The 22,143-nt window shown below is 37.6% G+C and overlaps 1 protein-coding gene across 4 annotated transcripts in view; it reads left to right on the plus strand.

The window, feature by feature from the left end:
• Positions 1 to 22,143, plus strand: part of slc8a4a (solute carrier family 8 member 4a) — an 89,101-nt gene that overhangs the window by 55,251 nt on the left and 11,707 nt on the right. For all 4 annotated transcript variants that reach the window (XM_046868195.1, XM_046868197.1, XM_046868199.1 and 1 more), the window contains one exon: positions 21,511 to 21,617. In XM_046868195.1, coding sequence (XP_046724151.1) covers positions 21,511 to 21,617 — 107 coding nt within the window. The remainder of the gene's footprint in view (positions 1 to 21,510; positions 21,618 to 22,143) is intronic.

Here is a 22,143-nt window from a genome sequence, read left to right on the forward strand (position 1 = left end):
TAGACATAATCTGATATAGTGACTACGCTTTCCTCAGGTAGTAATGTGGAAAGTCTCCTCACAGTCTGCTTAAGTTAGTGTGCTTATAAAGAAGTATATGAGAATGTGTGGGTGTTTGTGGTTGCATATTTGCATATGTTTGCATATTTGATATTGGTCTTTGTTATAAGCAGCTGCTTTCCCAACAGCGATTGAATCTCTCCTTTAGTACAAGATTTAAAAGTAAGAAAACGTTTTGCAGGCTTTTGCTTATTAAAAAAGTTTACAATGAAAACAAAACAAAATTTTTAAGACAGATAGAGCATTTATGCTCTGTTTCAAGGTCTTTATAAACATCTGTGATCAGTGATTAATTATTAGAAATACTTGTGTTTAGTGATTGGTCATTAGGGATACTTATTAATGATGAGTTATTGGGAATAGTGAGCAATGGTAATCTGTAATTGGTCTTTTGATACAATGGTATTTAGCGATTAGTCATTTGAAAAACTTGTGATCACTGATTGGTCATTGAGAATCATGGTGATCAGTGATTGGTCATTGGGAAAACTTGTGTTTAGCAATTCGTCATTGGGAACAGTGATGATACAGGACTAGTCCTTAAGAATACTGGGCAATTGTAATCAATGATTGGACAGTCTTTTTTAAATCTCTGCTGATTGTGCTTGCTACCTGATGCAGACACTCTGCGAACACAGCTGTACATGAGGGATGTTTTGGCAAGGTCAGTGTAAAATGCAGGTTAATTTATTTGTTTGTTCAGGGAATCATGGCATTAAACTGAGCTTGAAAAGGGATTTTGATAAGCGAAATCAAAGCCTGTGTGCCCATAGATGTGTACAGACAGAAATAGGCACCCCTCCATCCACCCACAGATCATTGGAGCGAGAGTGTGAGCGAGTGCAGAGGAGGGTGGATAGAACGTAACACTCAGAATCTCATTCTATATGCACTCAAGGCATTTCTGCACAATTTATGACTAGAGGTGGGTGATGCAACACAAAAAAACCCTCATATCACAGCAATTGGTGCTTGATTTTCTACAGTACACAATATGTATCATTACATACAGGTTTGTCAAGCACACGAGGAGGTGTGCTGTCAATTGTCTAGGGCAATTGCACCGAGCTCCTACATTTGGATTTGGATTTTTCCCCATGGGTTCTTCTGTGGTACAGCAGAAAAATGGTTTCATCCATCACTGGGAGGTGCCATCGCCATTCATAAGCGATGGTGCAAAATTGGCCATGCCCTATTGGTGGGAGGGATCTCATACTATATCTATCATGTCAAAGTGACACAAGCCAATCGGAAGTGTCTTTGAGCTAATGTATGCGGAAGGGGTTATACGGAAGCCATTTTTCTGAGAGTGTGATTTGGTGTGCTTTGAAAAGCTGCAGTTCATGTGCCTCAAGCTGGTGTAAGCCTTCACCCTTTCTGAATGGAAGATGTTGGGTGGGTAAATGAATATGGCTGGTGGGTGGTAATTTCGAGGTAAATAAATAGAAAAAGTGTCTCAATTTGCTCAATTTGATTGGCAGTGCTGGTATGCTTGACAGTGTGTAACACCCCACTAGTTTGTGTTTGTTACATAAAGATTGCACTTCCTAGTTTTAAACCTTTATTACAAGTTAACTATATCATTAGCTGCCATGTCAACTGATAATTAAGGAATATTATTATGGCATAAAACATGGCAGCTTGTCATACAAAAATGAAACGGAAGGAGGGGTGCGATTTTAAGCATTTTTACAGGGTTTCCACATTTCATTCTCTATGGTCTTAAAAAGTCTTGAATTTTACTATGGGAAACTACAACTCTGTGTGAGCTAGCCAGCAAGTTTGATTGCCATCAGTATTTAATTTGTCTAGCGAAACAAAACCAAACAGAACTTCTGTATATACGTATCGCTTCTAAAATGCCACAATATGATAAAATAATATTAAAAGCAGATGTTTGGTTATACAGAATAGCGTAATGTTATCTTGTGGGTTTAAAAGACAGGCCTAGTCGTTCTATGGTTAAGAAAGTGAAGGAAAAATAATGCAAGCATCAGACATCAGTTTATTTTGAATATTGACTTTTGTAAATTTTTATTTTACAGATTTACTTCAAATGATTTGGGGTGGGGGTTCATCAGTACAGTGATTTTTCATTCATAAACATATGCAGAAATCGTTTCTATAAAGGTACTTTTGCGAAAAAGCTATACACGAATAAAATTGAATTGACACTGGGCTGAACAGATTTTCCAACAGTGTATTCTTATTCCCTGAGAAGTCTTTGGTATTGTTTCAGTAAAACAAGTATCGGGTTATAATATATATATTTTTAAAAAGGTTATCTTAAAGTAATGACTATATTAAAGTCAAATATTTCGTGCAAGCATCCAGAATCTTCAAAATATTATGCATCTGATTCTTTTCCTAATTATTTGCTAATCTCAGGCCTGTGAATGTGCTGTGTGTGGCATGCTGCCTGACAGTACTACTACAGGCTTCTATACTAGTGATGGGTCGTTCATGAACGATTCGTTCATTTTGAATGAGTTCTTAATGTGACTCAGAAGAACAACCAGATTTAAAGAGCGATTCAGAAATTTTCTACCTGGACATGAATAAGCAAAGCATTGCAAAATCTCCATAGGTTATGTACATGAGTAGTTTACCTCTCGATTCTTCTAGTCCGAGTCGTTCGTCTTTTTGTCACGTAACTCCCATAGACGCTATGCAGTGCATTACAAAGGAAACACAATTGAAAATTTCATCTCATGAGTCCTATAGTCATTCGTCTTTTTGTCACGTGACTCCCATATACACTATAAAGGTAATTAAAGGATTAAAGGAACAAAATAAAAGAAAGATTCAATCATTTTGATGAACGAGATTCAAAGAACCAAGCCATTAAAAAGATACGATTTTCCTATCACTATTCTATACTTCATGGCTTTACATACACGTTCACTTTCATGCTATTGCACAAAACATTGTGCGTGCTCTTAACTCTATCCTGTGCTACTGATTCTGAAGCGTTATTTATTTACCACTATTAGCATTCCCCTGAGGCTGGCTCTGCAAGCCCAGTGCACATAAACATGTGGCATTGAAATAGTGCATTGTGCAGCATCACTCCGACGCAGTTCACAGCAACTCATAATGAGGAACCAGGGACTAATGTTCTGTCTGAGGCTTCCCCTAAAGGCTCAAAACCACACAGGCTACTGCATACTACATGCTAACAAATGTGCTGTCATGTACTAATGTAGCAATGAACAGGGGCTGTTTTTACACACTATACATGCTAAAGTACCCTTCGCTATATTCAAACATTATATTCGTGCTTATATAATATTTACACTGTGTATTCCGATTTAAGACTTATAGTGGTGTACTATTTTGAAAAATAGATATAGATAGCGATAAAAAACAGTAAATTGAGACTGAATACCAAATACTGGATATAGGGATATATTATTAAACAAATAAAGGTATTATTTAAACTTTAGCTCCAGGATACATCTATTTCTATAATGCTGCATTGCCCATGTCTGCATGATGTTCTATTGTTCAGTGCTCTACATCTAAATCATTTGAATATAAAAAGAAGTTTTAAATTGATTGAATGAATTTATTATTACATCCACGTGTTAGATTTGAGTTTGAGTCACATTCTTAAATTGCATATCACATTTTTCGGTATTGTGCAGCACTAGAAGAAATGCTAATGTAATGTAATACATGCAGCAGTAAGTGGCTAGTGTATCCTACAGCTGATAGTTGGCACACACGTTGCAGGCTGGTCCAGAGATTGTTAATCAAGATGGCAGACAACAGTGTTAGTGCGTGCATAGAACAGAGTGGTGATGAAGTTTCATGTAAACGAAGGCATAAAACCTGTGGATATCTACAAAAGACTTCAAGCACAGTACGTTGATGAGACGCTTAGCTGCAGTAAGACGTTTTTATGGTGTAAACATTTGGCGTATGTCAGTCAGTGACGATCCGGTTCGTCGTGGTTCCCAAACCACAGTAGTCATTTCCTGTAAATATAACACATAATATAACGCATAACCTGTCGCGAAATTGCACAAGAGACAAATCTTTCTGTGGGAATGGCGAACAGCTGTCTTAGGAAGGTTCAGGCAATTATTTTAATGCCAAATCTTTCCAGGGATTAGTTAAACACTGGGATGAGTTTATAAATCTAACAGGGGAGTGTGTCAAATAATAAATGCAGTTTTCTTAAATGTCCTGGTTTGAGTTGAACGCCCCTCATATAATTAGCGCATAAACATAAAGCTGTGATTTTAAAATGCTATAGTCAAGGTTGTGCATTTATACATAGCAACCGTCACTTAATGACCAATCAAATTTGAGAAACAGCAGCACTATGGTGTAACCAAGGGTTAATTGAGTAAGAGTTAGAGTTGGCACTGACAAAATATGAGACCCATTAGTATGTCAATACACAGCCATGTGTGCTAGTAAATGTGTCCCATTTATAGTCCTCCTGATGAGAACTTTGAGTCTTTAATTAGGTCCCAGACAGGGGCTTCTGGGAACTGTAGTCCAATGAGACAGTCATTGTAGCCATGGTGCACTCTGGTGGTGAGTGGGAGAAATGACAGGGACCGGATACGTGACATATGCTATATGTTTGGATACAAGTGATGGCATCATTGTTGGCATAGGTAGTCGACTTCACAGTGGAGTATCTTGTATGGAGTATCTCTTGTGGACAGAGGTTCAAAAGGTCTCAGGTTGTTTGCTAATCTTGAGAAGATTGGTGGATACAGGTACAGCAAACACCACTCCATTGCTATGCTGGGTGTGTTTACCAATTTAAAAACATTGTCCCATTATCAATGCATCTACATGGTCTGTAGTTATTTTGATCTAAGTAAGAGTGACAGTATTTGTTCCTCCATCTATCTTGTTTCACAAGAACTCTCAGTGATATGAAGAAATATTAAAGATAGCTTGATTAGTTTATTTTTGATTGATAAGTTCTATTCAAAGCACTTACACTGTATTGCCGAATACTTACCCTATGATATGTGCACACATGTCCATTGATTTATATGTCAGTAGGAGAAAATTGTTCTGTCTTTTTTCTATGGTAATAGGTGAGTCCTGTCTTATACCGAGCCGCAGGAAGCGCACTATAAAGCCAGCGATTTATACCCACCCATTTTGGAGGATATTACTAATCTTTGCGTCAGCCTCTGTTTCCGCAGTAGGAAATAAAGGTCTGGAGATTAACAGTTTGACAGGATTGAAATAGCAAACAATAGTCTTTTAGGTGGATGAGATAAACTATAACATTGCTATTAATAGCTATACCTTTAGGCACTGTTCTTTCATTTTTCCTTGTTCTTGTACTCTCGCACTAGGCTGTTAAACTTAAGTTAAACAATTAGGGACGACGGAGGTGTACAATTCCAGTTCTGGGAAAGAGAACTGTGGTAAAATTAATTACATTCTTCATCTTATAATGCCTCAGATCTCTCATACAGTCTGTCTGTAATTACACAGCTGCTCTGTAGCTGAGCTAGTCTCAAAAGCCCTGTGCACTGCCACACTTTCTTCCTTTCTCTTTAATGTGCTGTTATTAGACCACACATGGGGTTTACATCGCCAGACCCTGTTGATGGAAACGATTAATACCCTCATGCCTTGTGTTTTGAAGACTTTTGACTTGACATTATGTTCTACAGCTCCTCCTACCTGTTGTTACTCTATGATGAGTGATATTTCCTGGGAAGTTAAATTTCCTGCTCCCTTCCTGTTATTGACTCAAACCTGTTCCAGCATGACAGTGATGCTGTGCATAAAGCCAGCTCAATAAATAAGTGGTAGCTCAGTGGTTAAGGCTCTGGGTTGCTGATCTCAATGTCGGGGGTTCAAGCCCCAAAATCGCCAAATTTCCACTCATGGGCCCCTGAGCAAGTCCCTTAACCTTCTGTGTTCAAAACGCTGTGTCATGGTTGACCCTGTGCTCTGACCCCAGCTTCCTTACATTACTGGGATATGCAAAGAAACAGTACTGTAAGCTACTGCTGGGGAGGTGGTCGTGTTTTTAAATATCAGTAACACCAAGCTGCCACTCTTGGGCCCCTGAGCAAGACCCTTTACCCCATAGCTGCTCAGATGTAAGAATGAGATCAAATTAAAGTCACGTCTGCCAACGCTGTAAATGTAATGTACATGTGGCAGGTATAAAGCACTTATTACTTATGCGGTTTATAAGAGTTGGACTGGAACATCTACAGTGGCTGCTTCAGAGCTCTGACCTCAACCCTACTGAACACCTTTGGAATAAATTGGAACGCTGACTGCACCCCAGGCCTTCTCATCTCACCTACACCAGTTCCTGCCTTTACTATGATCCTTGTGTGAATGAGCATAAATTAAAAGCACATTCTGAAATCGAGTGCCGCATTTTACCAGAAGAGTGGAGATTAGTATAACAGCAAATGAGGACTAAATTTGTGTCCACAAACTTATGTGCATACAGTGTATGTACAGTTGCCTGCTTGATCCTCTCACATTTTTTTACATTTCCTACTGTAATTTATGGGATTATCACTAAAGTGAGAGGCCAAAATGTAGCATTTAACGATAATTACATTTCAAGTGCAGTTCAAGAGCATATAATAGCCATTATCTGAACTGATTAGACTGATTAGACTGAACTGATTTTCCTATGACACATAGCTACCATACAGCTTGATCAACCAATCTTCCTATCTTTGACCTTGATGCTGCATTATAATTTTTCCAGCTCTGCCGTATCGCTCGACTTCCTACATACGACAGTAAAAAAACGCTAAAACCTTGCAATTACTACATCTTATCTTGATTATTGTGATGTGCTTTTTTCTTGGGGTACCATCATCTCCCATCTGCAATATATAATTAAAATTATGCAGTGAGAGCACTAAATAAAACAATCTGCTCATATTACTCCTATACTATTTAATCTTAATCATCCCAGATTATACACAACATTCTGCTGCTTAAATGTAATTCACTCCACTGTCTTGCTCCTATCTGAGCTACTTTCTCCTTATATTCCCACTTGATCACGATGATCTCCTGTTTGTGAATTACTTATTGTTCCTAGATTCTGTTTTTTATTGATGGCTGGCAGGTCTTTTTTAATTTAAATCTCAGCTTAGTTTATTCTCTTAATATGACCAGTCAAAATGTGTATTTGTTTTATGTACTGGTTATTGTGGTTTACATGCTTATATTGCTTATGCTTTCTAAGCTGTCTATATGACGTTATGCATTTTTTGTTATAGATTTGATTGATTATACAATCTGATAGAATTGCTACTTCATTGGCTTTATTTCTTGTCTGGGTAAATGTCCATGTTTATATGATTAATTATTTGTAATATATTGCTCTTTATTGTGAAACATCACTGAGCTCCGAAAAGTTGCTATATTAATTAAGCATATTATTATTATTATTACATTTACATTTACATTTGTGGCATTTAGCAGACGCCCTTATCCAGAGCTTATTAATAAGCATAACATCTACTGCCTGAGGAAACTCTTTTATACAACTTTATAACCGCTTTATCTCTATAAAGCTGCTTTAGATAATGTCCATTGCTAAAAGCGCTCTTCAAATAAAAATTCATTGAATTGGAGTGAACCACAGTTAGCAAGCATGTAATTTACATTGCTATGCATTCTGGCTCTTTTAAACCCTATTTTTCTTAAAATTGTTGCACATAATTTTTAAAGAAATTTCAGAATTTTTGACCATCTCATATTATATAACTTTAATCGCTAACCATTTAACATTTGATGGCATAAATAATTTTTGTAGTCACAGGATTGTAAACCTACCGAGAAGAATTGCATTTCTGAGCCAATCACACAGTTCTGTTGTTCCATGTTAACCATGAATGTGTTGACACTAGTACATGGTCAGGTTCGTCTAAAATTTCTTATTATATGGTAGATTACAAGAAACCTAATAAATAATTATTAAATTATTTTCACATTTAAAATATTCCTAATATATTTAGACTACTTTTTTTGACTACTCTGTGGATCAACCTTCTTAGGTTTAGTGTTTAGTCCTGTTTTTTCTTGGTCTTTTTTCAACATGTAATATACAGAAGCCTTTTAGCAATACACAATATATTTATAGCTTGCTCTAAATGGCAGACATAGGTCCCCTGGTGGTCTAGTGGTTAAGATGCGGCGCTCTCACCGCTGCGGCCTGGGTTCGATCCCCGGTCAGGAAACCAACCCCAGCCACTCTTAGTGCCGGTCCCAAGGCCGGATAAATGGGGAGGGTTGTGTTAGGAAGGGCATCCAGCATAAAAACATGTGCCAAATCAAACATGCGGATGATCTGCTGTGGCGACCCCTAATGGAAGAAGCTGAAAGAAAGTATGTAACTCTAAATGGCAGACATCATCTGCATGTATAAATACTGTATGACCACCCGAGACAGAGGCGTCTCAGTGGGTGAGTTGCTGTGTTTATTCTATATTTAATGGAGCGTAAATGTTTACAACCTTCAAAGAGAAAACTGCTGGGAACAGATTCTAAGAAAGTAGTAATGAAGCAAGACTCCAGGAACATTCTGGAAGGAGAAACATGATGAATGAAGGTTGATGTCCATTTGTGAATCCAAATCAGTTCAATTCCCTTTTATTTGTAATGTGCTTTTAACCATCGACATTGTCTCAAAGCAACGTTGCAGAAATAAATAAAGAATATAATTGTATAATTTATAATAAGTTCAGAAATTAATCCATATAGGTTTATACCTAATATGCAGAATCCCACTTTCAGACACTCTCAGACCAGGCAGTAGATGGACTGGAAATTCACCAGGATTCAAATTCAAACACCTTTTTTAATTGAATTGGAAGTGGTAGCTTAATGTTTAAGGTTATGTGTTACTTATAATCCTCTGTGCTCCAGGAGTGCTGTATCATGGCTGACCCCAGCTTCCGGAAAATAGTAGCTCAATGGCTAAGGCTCTGATTTACTAATCGGACGGTTGGGGGTTCAAGCCCCATTGTCACCATGCTGCCACTGTTGAGCTCTTGAGCAAGGCCCTTAACCATCTGTGCTGTATCATGACTGACCCTGTGCCCTCACCACAAGAAAAAATGTAACTGTGCTGTAATGTACATGTGGCAAGTAAAAAGCACCTTTTTGTAGAATGGCAATTATTTATGTTCATTATAAACATTACTGATCAAAATCAATGAAGGACTGCGATAATAACTAATTATTAATATTAATCATTAATTATATCCTCAAAGATTAAAGCTTAATGAACCAGATAAAATTCATAGATTCTTCAATTTACTGGGAACTGAAGAACAAAATCATACCCAATTAAAATAGCTAGCCATTGTAGCATTACTCAGGTTTAGAAGCAATAAGAGAGACATACTGTATGATGAGCCCCATGCTTGATTTGGGACAGCCATGAGTCCAACTAAAGTGTTTTCTGAGCTTGAGCAGTTGGCTATAATCTCTTGTTAGTGCCTGGCACAGATCTAAGCAGCTCCCACCATGACAGCTCAGTCGAGTAATGACTTATTTATGCGCAAGATGGCGATTGCAGAAGTGTCTTATTTGTAGCCGTTGTGGATTAATTATCACACATTAACCGAGAACAGTTTTCCTCCTGGCCAAATTTCACCAAGTCTATTTAAAGCTTCCCTGAGCGATCCAGCTGGTCTTGGATCAGCATTTTCGTTTGCGAATATTATGTATTCATTTTCTCCATATCCCTTCTCGCTAGCAGCTAATGGATTTACCGTGTAGTTGCGACTGACAGATTTTTCTTCATTAACTTCTCCGTTTGCATCTCAGACACTGCGTGCGGACCAGGAGAAGTCTTTAACCGCGAGCACACAGAATGTCTCCTCATAGAGATGAAAGAAAAATGAATGCACAAAAGCTTATAATGAATAAGTGTTGGTGGCATTTACGTGTTCAATTTGTGTATCCGCCCGAGTTGTCTGGAATGTGGGCCAATTATGGGATATTTTATTTGCACATATTTGTAATAGTATTTTCTAATTAAATGCAAGACGCCCAAAAAAAATTACGATTTCCTTTTGGCTTTATTAGATATAGGATTTTCTTTATTTAGTTTCAAGTGAGCTTCTAAGAGCATTACTTAGGTTCTTACTTACTGTAGGTGACATTGTGTTACACTATAAAAGTTTGTGGACACTTGACCATAAGATTTATATATGATGTTTGTTCATCCTACTCAACATTTAATCCATTTTTTTGCTGTTATAATAACCTCCACTCTTCTGGGAAGATGTTCCATTAGATTTTGAAGTGTGGAGAGTAGTGCTCATTTAGCAAGGGCATTAGTAAAGTCATGTACTGATGTAGATGAGGTGGGAAGGATTGGTGTCTTGTCAGCATCACATTCAGCCCAAAGGTGTTTATTGAGCTTAGAGCTCTAAAGCTCCACTTCAAACTAGCTTGGTGGTGCTGGGAATTGAACTCACTACAATCCTAGCCAAAGTCCAGTGTTTGAACCACTAAGCTCTGACTTGCATAATTGTGATAGTTGTGACTCTTACTCATAGTAGCTCATAGTTTGGGACTTGAGTAAGTACAATTTGCTTGCAAATGTGTGAGCTGCAGCTGGTGTGTGATGGTCAGCTGGTAGGTACTAAACATCCTCCCAAGTGTTTATGGATGCTCTTCTCCTCGGTGACCCACAGCTGAGCTGGCACTAAAACTCAGGACTAAACGGGTCTATCCGACCAGATGCAAGCTCAGACGCAAGCTCGTCTGTTTGTAATGGCCTGTGGCTCTCGTTTTTTGTCTGACTGTCTTTCTTTTTTTTGCAGTGGCTTGCTCAGTTGACTGTTTGTCTGCTGCCTCTTTTCTCCAGCTGCACCACATCTGGTCCATTCCCATTTATATTGTGTCTCTCCAAAGTTATCTGGACTATTGCCAGCTCTGCCTTACCCTCCCTCCTTGCCTTTTCTGGTTCATGAATTTATCATAAAGACCCGAAACAAAGGGAACAAGGAAGAGTTGAGAAAGGGAAGGGACATTGATCTGGGGCTGGCATTCACACCACTTCTTTCATTACCATGTTCCCTTTTGTCTTGTACTATTACTCTGTTCTGTATATTTAATATAGTGCACCTTTTACCATGAGCAGGCCTTCTATTCTGTCTTGTCTCCCTCTTATTCTGTTTATCGAACTCTGTCTCATGTGCTTGCTTGCTACCTGTTGCCATGACAACTACATAAATCTTTTTGTATCTTGAATATTGCTCAGAGCAGTGTATCTCTGTGGGGTCTCCAAATAACGGAATATAGTTATAGCTGAAATGCCCTATATGTTCTTTCACATGGGGCCTGAAAATAATAACAGGTGTAAACATGATAGTACTTGCAAAAGAAGTCTTTTGTTTTCATTCATTTATAATGTCAGTTTTGCATATTTGCTTTAATGACTATACAGTTTGAGGAGCCTATTAACTCAAAATGCAAAATACAGGACAGTGTTTGGAGAGATAGAATTTATTATGCCTAAAATATTCAGAAAATAGCAACGGTATGTGCAATTTAGTACAACTGAAAGGCAAGTATAACATTTATTATAATTTTTTGCCAAAATCAAGGTATAATTTTGCCAAAAATAAACCATGCACAAATTTTCGTATGTGTTTATTTTGTGTTTTGGACACTGATTTGACATGTCTTTTTTTAATAGATGCCATTGTGGGCAGGTGGAAGGTTTTAGTTTATGTTTACAGTTCTGGAAGTTTACTGGCATCTGTGATCATCATTGCATCATTGAGAGTATTTATCACACACATAAACCTGATTCATATACAGTTTTCTTTAAAACACCTGGCCCAAATCTGTCAGCCTACTCCAAAGCTAATTAGTTTTTTTTGCTTTCTGCTCATCGTCTCAATTTCCCTCATCTCTGTAATAATCGCTCTAGCACTCATTTATTTATTAGTGCTAATAAAACTAAATGCTTTATTCAGTGTGAATAACTGCCCAGTAATTTGAGGTATTTAAAAACTAAACCTAACAACGGCTGTCAAGTCTAGCTTTATGTATGTCCAAATAGACAGTTTGAATGAAAATATTGCCTTCTCAGACAATATTTCACAAAATATTCAAATCTATTACAAAATCTAACAAAATCTTTACCCGTGAAATGTACAGACCTCTAGAGTAAATTCTAGAGTAAACTGATGCATTGCTGTCTTTAAAGCTTGTGTTAAACTACTATAGGGACGGTAGCTTAGCCTTTCCCAGTGAGGGCTTCCACAGGGAAGCCTTTTACAGCAAAGCCATTTACAGCAAAGATTTCCACAGAGAAGATTTCCACAGCAATATTTCCACAGAGAAGATTTCCACAGCGAAGTCTTCCACGTTTAGAAATTTCCACAGCTAATCCTTACACAGAGAAGCCTTACACAGAGATTTCCACAGCGAAGCCTTACATAATAAGGACTTCCACAGCAAAGCCTTACATAGTGAAGCCTAACACAGCGAAGATTTCTACAGCAAAGTTTTCACAGTGAAGATATCCACAGCAAAGCCTCACACAGAGATTTCCACAGCGAAAATGTACAGAGATGATTTCCGCAAAGCAGATTTTCACAGAGAAGATTTCCACAGTAAGGACTTTCACAACAAACATTTCTACAGAGATGGTTTCTACAGCAAGGGCTTTCACAGCAAAGCCTTCCAAGCGAAGACCCCAGCAATGAAATTTTGAATAAATTTTCAATGCATTGCTTTCTTTAAAGCTTGTGTGAAACCACTATAGGGACTGTAGAAACCTGTGCAACCTAATCTTTTATAGCAAGGGCTTCCATAGCCAAGACTTGCACAGTGAAGCCTTTTACAACAAAGGTTTCCACAGAGAAGATTTCCACAGAAAAGATTTCCACAGCAAAGCCATATACATCAAGAACTTCCACAGCAAAGCCTTAAAAAAGTGAATTTTTACACAGAGAAGCCTTCTACAGCAAGCCGTACAGGAAGATTTTCACAGCATGAATTACTAGTGGAAAGCCTTTAACAGTGAACATTTCCACAGAGTAAATTACCACAGTAAAGCATTACACAGCAAAGACTTCCACAGAAAAGGCTTCCACAATGAAACCTTCCACAGCGAAACCTTCCAAACTGAAACCTTCTACAGTGAAGCAAGCAAGGCTTTAAGGTTTCACTTTCATAAATTTTAGAAAAAGCCAGTGTGTGTCACCTTGCATATATTGTAAAATTTCAATAACATTTAATCTGTAGTGCATCTCCAGAGAGCTCTGTAACATCTGCTCACATGGCCATGGTAGATGAACACCTGAGGGTCACTGCGTGGGGTCCAAACACCTGTTTATTCAACTGCTACAAATCTGTACCCTGCTCCCTGTGCTTATTTGTTTGCTTGTGTTTTCAACCCACATAAATTCATATTTTTTTCTGACCATTAATGCTGAATAAATATAGGCCTCAGGCCTCAGATTTCATAAGTACTTTATTAAAATGATTGTTTTTAAATATTGCCAAAGTACCAGTAGAACCAATAGACATAAAAGAAGACAAAAAAAGATAAAAAAAATAATAAAAACAACACAAAATATAAAACAATTATACAGTTGAATGAAATCATATAAGAGCAGTGACAAATCTCCCTCTCTCTTTTGCTTTCTCTCTCTCTAAATGTATTTCCACAATGGTAAATATAAAATAGCAAAATAAAAAAGTTGTATTTGTTGCATGCTCAGTGTTGTCTTGTAGCTTCTCCAATTCACCCACCTCCCTTCCTCTTACTTTCTCTCTATCATTATCTCTTTCTCTATCATTCTCACTCATTCCTTCTCTCACTATTTCCTTCTTCTCTAGTTTGTGCATGTGCAGTGTTATATTGTAGTTGATGACCAAGCCCTAACCTTTACCCCAAACCCACTTGTATCAGATTAAAAAATATTTAACTGTAAAAATATTCAGCAAGGTGGTAAAAGTCTGTCCATCTCTGGTTACACATTCATCAATTTCTACTGCCTTTAGTGCTATGAATACATATTTGCCTTCTTTACTTTTGCACTTGTAAATACTTGAGTTGGATACATAGCAAAGATGCAAAGTATCACTGGACTGTTATTGTGCTGAATCAGGGAATGGAGATCAATTGAAGATGGTTTAATTAATCATCAAGTTAAAAGAATATAGAGCTTTACCCAGATAGTGTTCAAGAGCTCCTAAGGTTCACAGATATAAGATCTTTTTGAGAAATTATTTTGGATATTTTGAGAGAAAAAAAGGAGGTTAGAAAAACAGACCTTTTTCTATCTCTTTGTCTCTTTCTTTCTCTTTCTGTAAAAAAAAAAACATCAGTCATCAAGCTTGGCCAGATTCAGTCAGAAAGCTCAGTCAGAGTGCTGCCACTAAGACAATGTAGACCTGATATTAATTGTGTTGCTGGGATGCTGTCAAAGAACTCCAGAAGAAAGCGAGACAGAGAATGAAGAGTGTTTGGTGTTTGGAGATATCACAGAGTGTAGTCATGTGAGAAATGCTGTAGACTAATAAATGAGAAACATGTAGTGCATTTAATTACACATAGGTTGGTAAAAAAAATGTCCACAGATTGAAGCTCAGAACAATAAAATGACAATACAATGGTTTAACACTTAAATACAGGATTTTAAAATGTATGTCATGGAGAGAAAGAGAGAAAGAGTGTGTGAGAGAGAGAGAGAGAGAGAGAGAGAGAGAGAGAGAGAGAGAGAGAATGATGTAGTCATGGGTCCATCTGCATTAGCAGATTTCCTTGATATTTCCTTAAACTGCTCATGTCCCTGATGCTCCTCATTTCCCATTGGCTTTAATTATCAGAGCCCCATATGTGGTGTGGTGTTTATTCTCTTTTTTTAATGTATAATTATGATGTATTTATAATAACCTCTACACTTCTGCTAAGATGTTCCACTTGATTTTGGAGTGTGCTTGTGGAGATTGTGCTGATTAAGTTTTCGAAAGGGAAGAGGTCAGAGCTCTATTGCAGTGAAATCAAGATTTTCCACTCTATTCCATGTAAACCATATCTTCATGGAGCTGGCTTTGTGGACAGGGCCGTTGTCATGCTGGAACAGGTTTGTGTCTTGGGTTCAAGTGAAGAGAAAATTTAATGCCACCACATCCAGAGGCATTCGATTCAATTGTGTGCCTCCAATTTTGTGGTAACACTTATGAGGAAGAACCACATACGTTCTAATACTTTCAACCACATAGTGCTGTTTGTTTCCTCTTAACTTAATATGGGGAGAGTTGATTTGTAAATAAAATTAGCATTGTATTCACATTTCTCTGTAGCATTGGTGTTGAATAAAAATAGGCCCTAGTACCTCCTGTTTGTGCCCTCCTCTCTCTCTCCCTCTCTCTTTCCCTCTCTCTTTCCCTCTCTCTCTCTCTCTCTCTCTCTCTCTCTCTCTCTCTCTCTCTCTCTCTCTCTCTCTCTCTCACTCTCTCACACACACACACACACACACACACTTTCTTTATCTATCTATCCATCTCTGTCCAACTTTATCTCCACAAAAAAGAAAACACCAAAATAAAAAGTTTTATTTTGTGCTTGCTCAGTGTTGCCTTGCAGTTGATGATTTCTTCCTTTCTCCCTCCCTCTTTTACCTTCTCCCTCTTTCTTTTTTTCTCTCTCTCCAAAATAATATGAAACAGCAAAATAAAAAGTTTTATTTTGTGCTTGCTCGGTGTTGCCTTGCAGTTGATGATTTCTTCCTTCCTTCCATCCCTCCCTTCCTCTCTCTCCCCCTCTTTCTCTCTCTCAGACGTCATTTCCATGCTCAGTGTTGCATTGCAGTTGATTATTTCTTCCTTTTTTCCTGTAAACCCCCAAAAAACACACACACACATACACACACACACACACACACACACACACACACACACACACACACCACTTTCTCCCTCTCTCTCACTCACACACTCGCAATCTCTCTACTTTTTATCCTCTGGAATAAGCAGTACATTTTGAGTGATGCAATATAAGTGTAATTTCTTTCACTTTAAATGACCTGATTGACGTGATACAAAAAAAAAATTGACAGATTATTATGGATTATTATTTTCGAAGTAACATACACTTATATACAGTACCAGTCAAAAGTTTGGACACTTCAGCTTCAGTGGTTTTTCTATATTTCTATTATTTTCAACATTGTACATGCTTCACAGTGGGAACCACATACTGTATCCATGAACCGTTCGTTATCCTTCCGTACTTCTAACAAAGACACGGTCTATTTGGACTCTTAAGATCAAAAGTTTCCCACTGTGTTTCTTAGCCCTAGCAAGTCTCTTCTGCTTGTTGTTCTTTTAAAGTAATGGCTTCTTTGCTGCAGTTTGATGATAAAAGCCTGACACATGCAGTGTCCTTCTAAAAAGTAGATCTTGAAATGAAATATCTGCCACTTGAACTCCGAAAAGCATTTATGTAAATAAGTGGCTTTCAGGGTGGTGAATCTAATAAACTTATCCTTTGCAGCAGAGGTAGCTCTGAGGGTAATCCTCATAAGGCCTGTTTCATTATAGTGTTTAATAGTTTATGACCGCACTTGCATATATATATATATATCTACCCAATGGATCGAAAATCTTAGACCAAACCAAAATTTTGAAGTTTTTTTGGGAGTTCTTTTGTTGTTGTTGTTGTTTTATCCAGGATTAAACAGAATATTTAAGAATGCTTAACCATGAAAAACTGTTTAATATCTTAAATATTTAATACTTGGTTATTATATAAAGTAAAAAAAAAATCGTTGTCTTTATTTGGTCAAGTATTCCTAAGCACACAAGGCATTTGTTTCAGATTTAGAGCAAACCAACAGTCCACATTTACACATAAGAGACTAAGATTAATAATTATAGTGCAGTGCTTAGTGGTTAAGACATTGGTGTTTGGATTCAATTGTTGTGAGTTAAAATCCCGGACACACCATGCTGCCGCTCTTGTTCCCCTGAGCAATGCTCTTAACCCCAAAGCTGCTCAGTTGTGTGGAAAACGTAAGTCGCTCTGGATAAAGATGTCTGCCATTGCTATAAATGTAAATGTTTTGCAGTAATTGTCCAGCTGCTTAAAGAAACATATTGCACATGGATATGAGAAAGCAGCTTCGTGGAGGTGATCGTGTTTGTCCTTGTGAAAGAACGCAATATAAATACATTTAGAAAATACAATACAATATGAAAACATATGCATTATGTCCAATATATATACATTTTTTTCCCCTATTTATTACATTGCCAACACGGCGATTTCAAAACACTACTCCGCATTTGCACATATCAGTTTATAAACATCTATAAATCCTGCATATATTTTCCTGACTGTTTATTGTGTATAAATCTTTATTTCATTCTAATGTTATATTCTTACAATATATATTATTGTATCGAAAAACATCTGTCACCAAAACAAATCCCTTGTGTGTGGGAGCTCTATTGGCAATAAAACATCCTAACCGCTAGACCACCAGGGAACCCCCAGTGGCAAACTTAGTAAGCAAAAAAAAACCCTGGAATAATATGAGGAAGAAATGTTGCAAGGAACCAGATTTAAAAGGGAACCTCATCCTCATTTCGGTTACCCTGAATGTCCATTTATTATAGTTTTGTATTGTTGAGGTTCTCACCTATTCATTGATGGACTCTTGAGCAGACTGTTTATAACAATTACATTCCAAATCCATCTTCATGATTGAGTTTAAACCTCTAGAGTAACCTCATCGATACGTAGGCTGTTCAATAACATTTCCAAATTACATTGTTAGTGTAATGTACATGACAGGCTTGATCAATAACATTAACTTTCTACTTGTACACTATTTGGCCAGAAGTATGTGGACACCTATAAAATGAATATCCCTTTCCAAAACCATGGCTAATAATATGAACTTATTCCCATGTTACTGCTATTTCAGGCTCTATTACTTTGGGCTTTCCACTAGAACATGGACCATGGCTTTGGGGATTTGTACTCATTCAGTCACAAGAGCATTAGAGAGGACAGGTATTCATGTCGAGTGCAGAGGTCTGGTTCATAGCTGTCGTTTCAGTTCATCTCATGTGTGTTTCAATGGGATTCAGGTCAGGGCTCTGTCTAAGTGCAGGAGACTTGGGGGTAATTTCTTTAACATTAAATTTGGTAAACTATGTCTACATGGTTAGGATCTTTCATGCAATAGGTCAGGATTAGCCAGTTAGTTCCGGTGAAAGAAATATCACAACAATGTTGGAAACAACAATGACATTCTGAACAATTGCATTTGTCAATGTTTGGTTCACGTATTGCTCTGAGGGTCGGGTGTCTGCATACTTTTGGCCTAAAAGTGTGCTTTTTGATGCTGCTCAATTTAGCGATGTAATCCAAACTGCATACTTTCATAGAACAACAAAGGATCATCCTCAGATCATGGACTGCACCAAAAGTCATACAAAATCAGAATGTTGTTGTAATTCACCTGAAACAAATCATGTGAAAAGATTAGAGAAAGGTTTTGTCTAAAAACAAATCATTGCACATGACCGTGAAACGTGTGAATTCATGCTTGTTTCTCATGAGATCATGTTGGCAGAGGGCAGAGGATTGCTGCACAGGCTGAAATGAAGTTTGCAGACAGACATGGTCTGTTCTCCTGACCATGCTGATGCAATTGTGCTAATGGACTTTAATGAGGAGACTGTAATTAGACTGTACCTGCTTTACCTTTCTGGTGTTAATGCACTAGAAAATTACCCAGGGCCAAGCATCAGCTTGGGAAATTCAGCCTAATGTCAAGCTCTGAATGTTGGGAAAATGTGCTGCATTAACTACTTCCACAGTTGAGCAGAGTCTCGCCGGTCATTGCCTCTTTCTTTCGCCTCCTTTCTCTCGCTCGGTTGTGTACAGCAGATGGTGTGTAGATCTTCCATCAGATTTTTATTTCTGCTACTGAAATGTTTTGGATTCAAGACTATGATTATAAATGAGTCCAATTAAAAGATTAAAAATGAAAGTATTTTGTTCCTCTGGGAGTAACTGCTCAAATCTTTTGCATAAATCTTTCTTCTTCCTGTTTCTTTGTACCATCTTCATCTCTTCTGTATTCCTTTCCATCTTTTCTTCCTACCTTCTTCCTTTCCATTTCCATTTTCTGCTTTATCACATCTTCCATCCTTCCTCCCTTTCTTCTCTCCTTCCTTTTTCTTCCTTTTCTCTTTCTCTGCTACTCTAAATTCCTTCCTTCTTTCCAGCCTCAGTCCCTTCCTCCTCTCTTATCCTGTCCTTCCTTCCTTCTTTCTTTCTTTCTTTCTTTCTTTCTTTCTTTCTTTCTTTCTTCTTCCTTCCTTTCTTTTTCTTTCTTTTTCTTTCCTTCTTTCTTTCTTTCTTTCTTTCTTCTTTCTTTCTTTCTTTCTTTCTTTCTTTCTTTCTTTCTTTCTTACTTTCGTCCTTCCTTCCTTCCTTCCTTGCTTTCTTAGTTTCTTTCTTTCTTTCTTTCTTTCTTTCTTTCTTTCTTTCTTTCTTTTTCTTTGCTTTTCTATTTCCTTCCTTCCTTCCTTCCTTCCTTCCTTCCTTCCTTCCTTCCTTCCTTCCTTCCTTTATCATTTCCTTCTTCCTTTAATGTTTTCCTCCTTCTATCCTTCTTTTCTTCCATCTTTCCTTCAATCTTTTGTTTGTTTGTTTGTTTGTTTATCCCTTTCTTCCTTTTTTAGGCTCATATGTTTACACATACAGTAACTTGCAGCAACAAAGTGGCCATAGTCCATTCATTTACAATAAGATTTGGCGAATTTTGTTTACGCAGACGCTTTCCCGCCAGAATGTTTCATTTTGGCTGCAAGAAAACAAATTTGTTGTCAAACGTGGAATGCGAGTTGTGCCACCCACTGATAAAAGTTACTATGGCAACCAGTAGTAGGAAAGCACATCCAGTTGACTTCGTACAGCACCGTGGTGAACGTAGCACTATTCACTTCATCTTTTCCTTTTTTATTCCATCTTATCCTTCTCTCCAGTTTGTGGCATTTCTGTTTATGGTCTTCAGTGATTGCCCAGGCTTCATCTAGCTATCCTGCTTCCTCCCACTCTCCAAAAACATGCCCGAAGGTGTAAAGGCTGTGCTAAATTGCCCCTAGTTGTAAGCACCAATCCAGGGTGTATTCCTGCCTCATGCGTAATGCTCTCTGGATATATTCTGAATCCATCCTGACTGTTATAAAAGAGTTGTTAAAGATGAAAGAATCAATTAATTATACACCTTTTCTGTGTAAACACGCTTCCTGATGAAGGTGACAGAAAAGCAGAATGAGGACTAAAAAAATTCTTCCCAAGACTGCCAAGAAGATGGATTTGGCAAAATGCCTGGACTTGTAACTATGCTGAAGCTTGTCCAAGAGATGTTTTGTAGAAATGGGTTTTTTTTTTCAAAACTATCTTTTGTTGTTTTTGACAGTAATAAAACAATGAGCAAGGCGGCATGCGACTTGGATATCTTACTACAAATTGTGCAGGATGTATTTAGATGCAGCAGCATTGAATCTTCCCCTTTCAAAACCCAAACTATTTCCAGCATGACAATTTATATATATATATTAAATTATGTGGCTCAGCGCTCCCACTGATTCTGCAGTATGGTGTGTTGAATTACATTGTATATGAAATTAATAGTACATATACATAGTACAATAGTACATGCACGTTATTGCGTTTAGTTATGTTCATTCTGTGGCAAAATTGGCTTGCATGAACCTGGTCCGTGTTAAAAAAAAAAGAATGGGGACCACTGATGTAGGTGACAACAAAGGGGTGATGTTGCAGATGAATTGAAGATAACAGTGGGTCTAGTGATGGAATTTAAATAAAATATGTAAAACAAATAATGATGGGTACAATGCTCTCATAGAGTGAGTTATATTTCCTGACCTGGGAAAAGACCGAGTCTAGTTTCCTGTAGAGCCGGCACTGTTATCTGGGCTTGTCCCAGTGTAAGGGTGTAATAGTGTAATATCAGTTCTGGACTTTACCTCCTACCAGGTACACCTGCTGCAGATGAGAGTGACCTTCTGTCAGCTTGTGCACAGGCTAATGTGATTTAGACAGAGTAGTAATGTAACTGTGAAATAGTTATTGTTATATACAGATACATGCTACACTTGAGCAGGTTAATAGGTACCACCTAAAAGAACAAATATGCAGCTAGAAAACTTTTAAACTTTTAAAATTGCAGGTTTCTGGACAGTGGAATGAAACAAGAGAACCTAAATAAAATCCACACAAACACTGAGATAGCAGACATTAGCCCGAAGCTTCAGATCTAAACATGAACCCAAAAGCTGTGTGTCAGCCATGTTACCTTCTGCATCACCAGGCTGCTAGTTGCAATTTATTTAAACAGGTCTCTGCTACCCCTTGGTCATTAATAACACCCTCTCTCTCTTTCTCTCTTTTTACAGGAAGATACTTGAGGTGAAGATTATTGATGATGAGGAGTACGAAAAGAACAAGACCTTTACCATTCAACTGGGAGAACCCATTCTGCTGGAAATCGGGCAGAAGCACGGTGAGGAAAAATGCACCAATGCACCAAAAATGCCCAAAAAGCACTAGCAGGGCAAAACCCTCCAGTCTGTGATGGTAAGCATAGACAGACAGATACATATGTCTAGAGTTTTGCCAGCTTCATCATCTGATTTTCTGTTTTCAAAAGTCTTATGGAGGATTTATTTTTGATCTATTTGAATTGTTTTTATTTGTGTGGAATCAGTACATAGAATTATATGAAGAAGAGTCTGTGTATAATTTCTTTTGTTCCACTTAGTCATGTCAGATGATAAAATGCCCCCACCCCAGATGTTAAGTGTATAGGGGCAATTTAACATTATAAGCAGTTACTGAAAAGATTCAATAAAGATGCTTTAAGACAATGTCCATTGCTAATGTCCATAGAAATAAAAATTAATAAACACAAACGAGGTCGATTACAATCTTGATAAACTATTAAGACAAAATGGCTTTGAAAAAAATGTGAAAAAAATTTCTAAATAAAGATTTTACCAGTTTCACAAAAAGTGCAGGAAATAGTAATG

This window comes from Silurus meridionalis, chromosome 15, assembly GCF_014805685.1.
Source record: "Silurus meridionalis isolate SWU-2019-XX chromosome 15, ASM1480568v1, whole genome shotgun sequence".
NCBI classification, from domain to species: Eukaryota; Metazoa; Chordata; class Actinopteri; order Siluriformes; family Siluridae; genus Silurus; species Silurus meridionalis.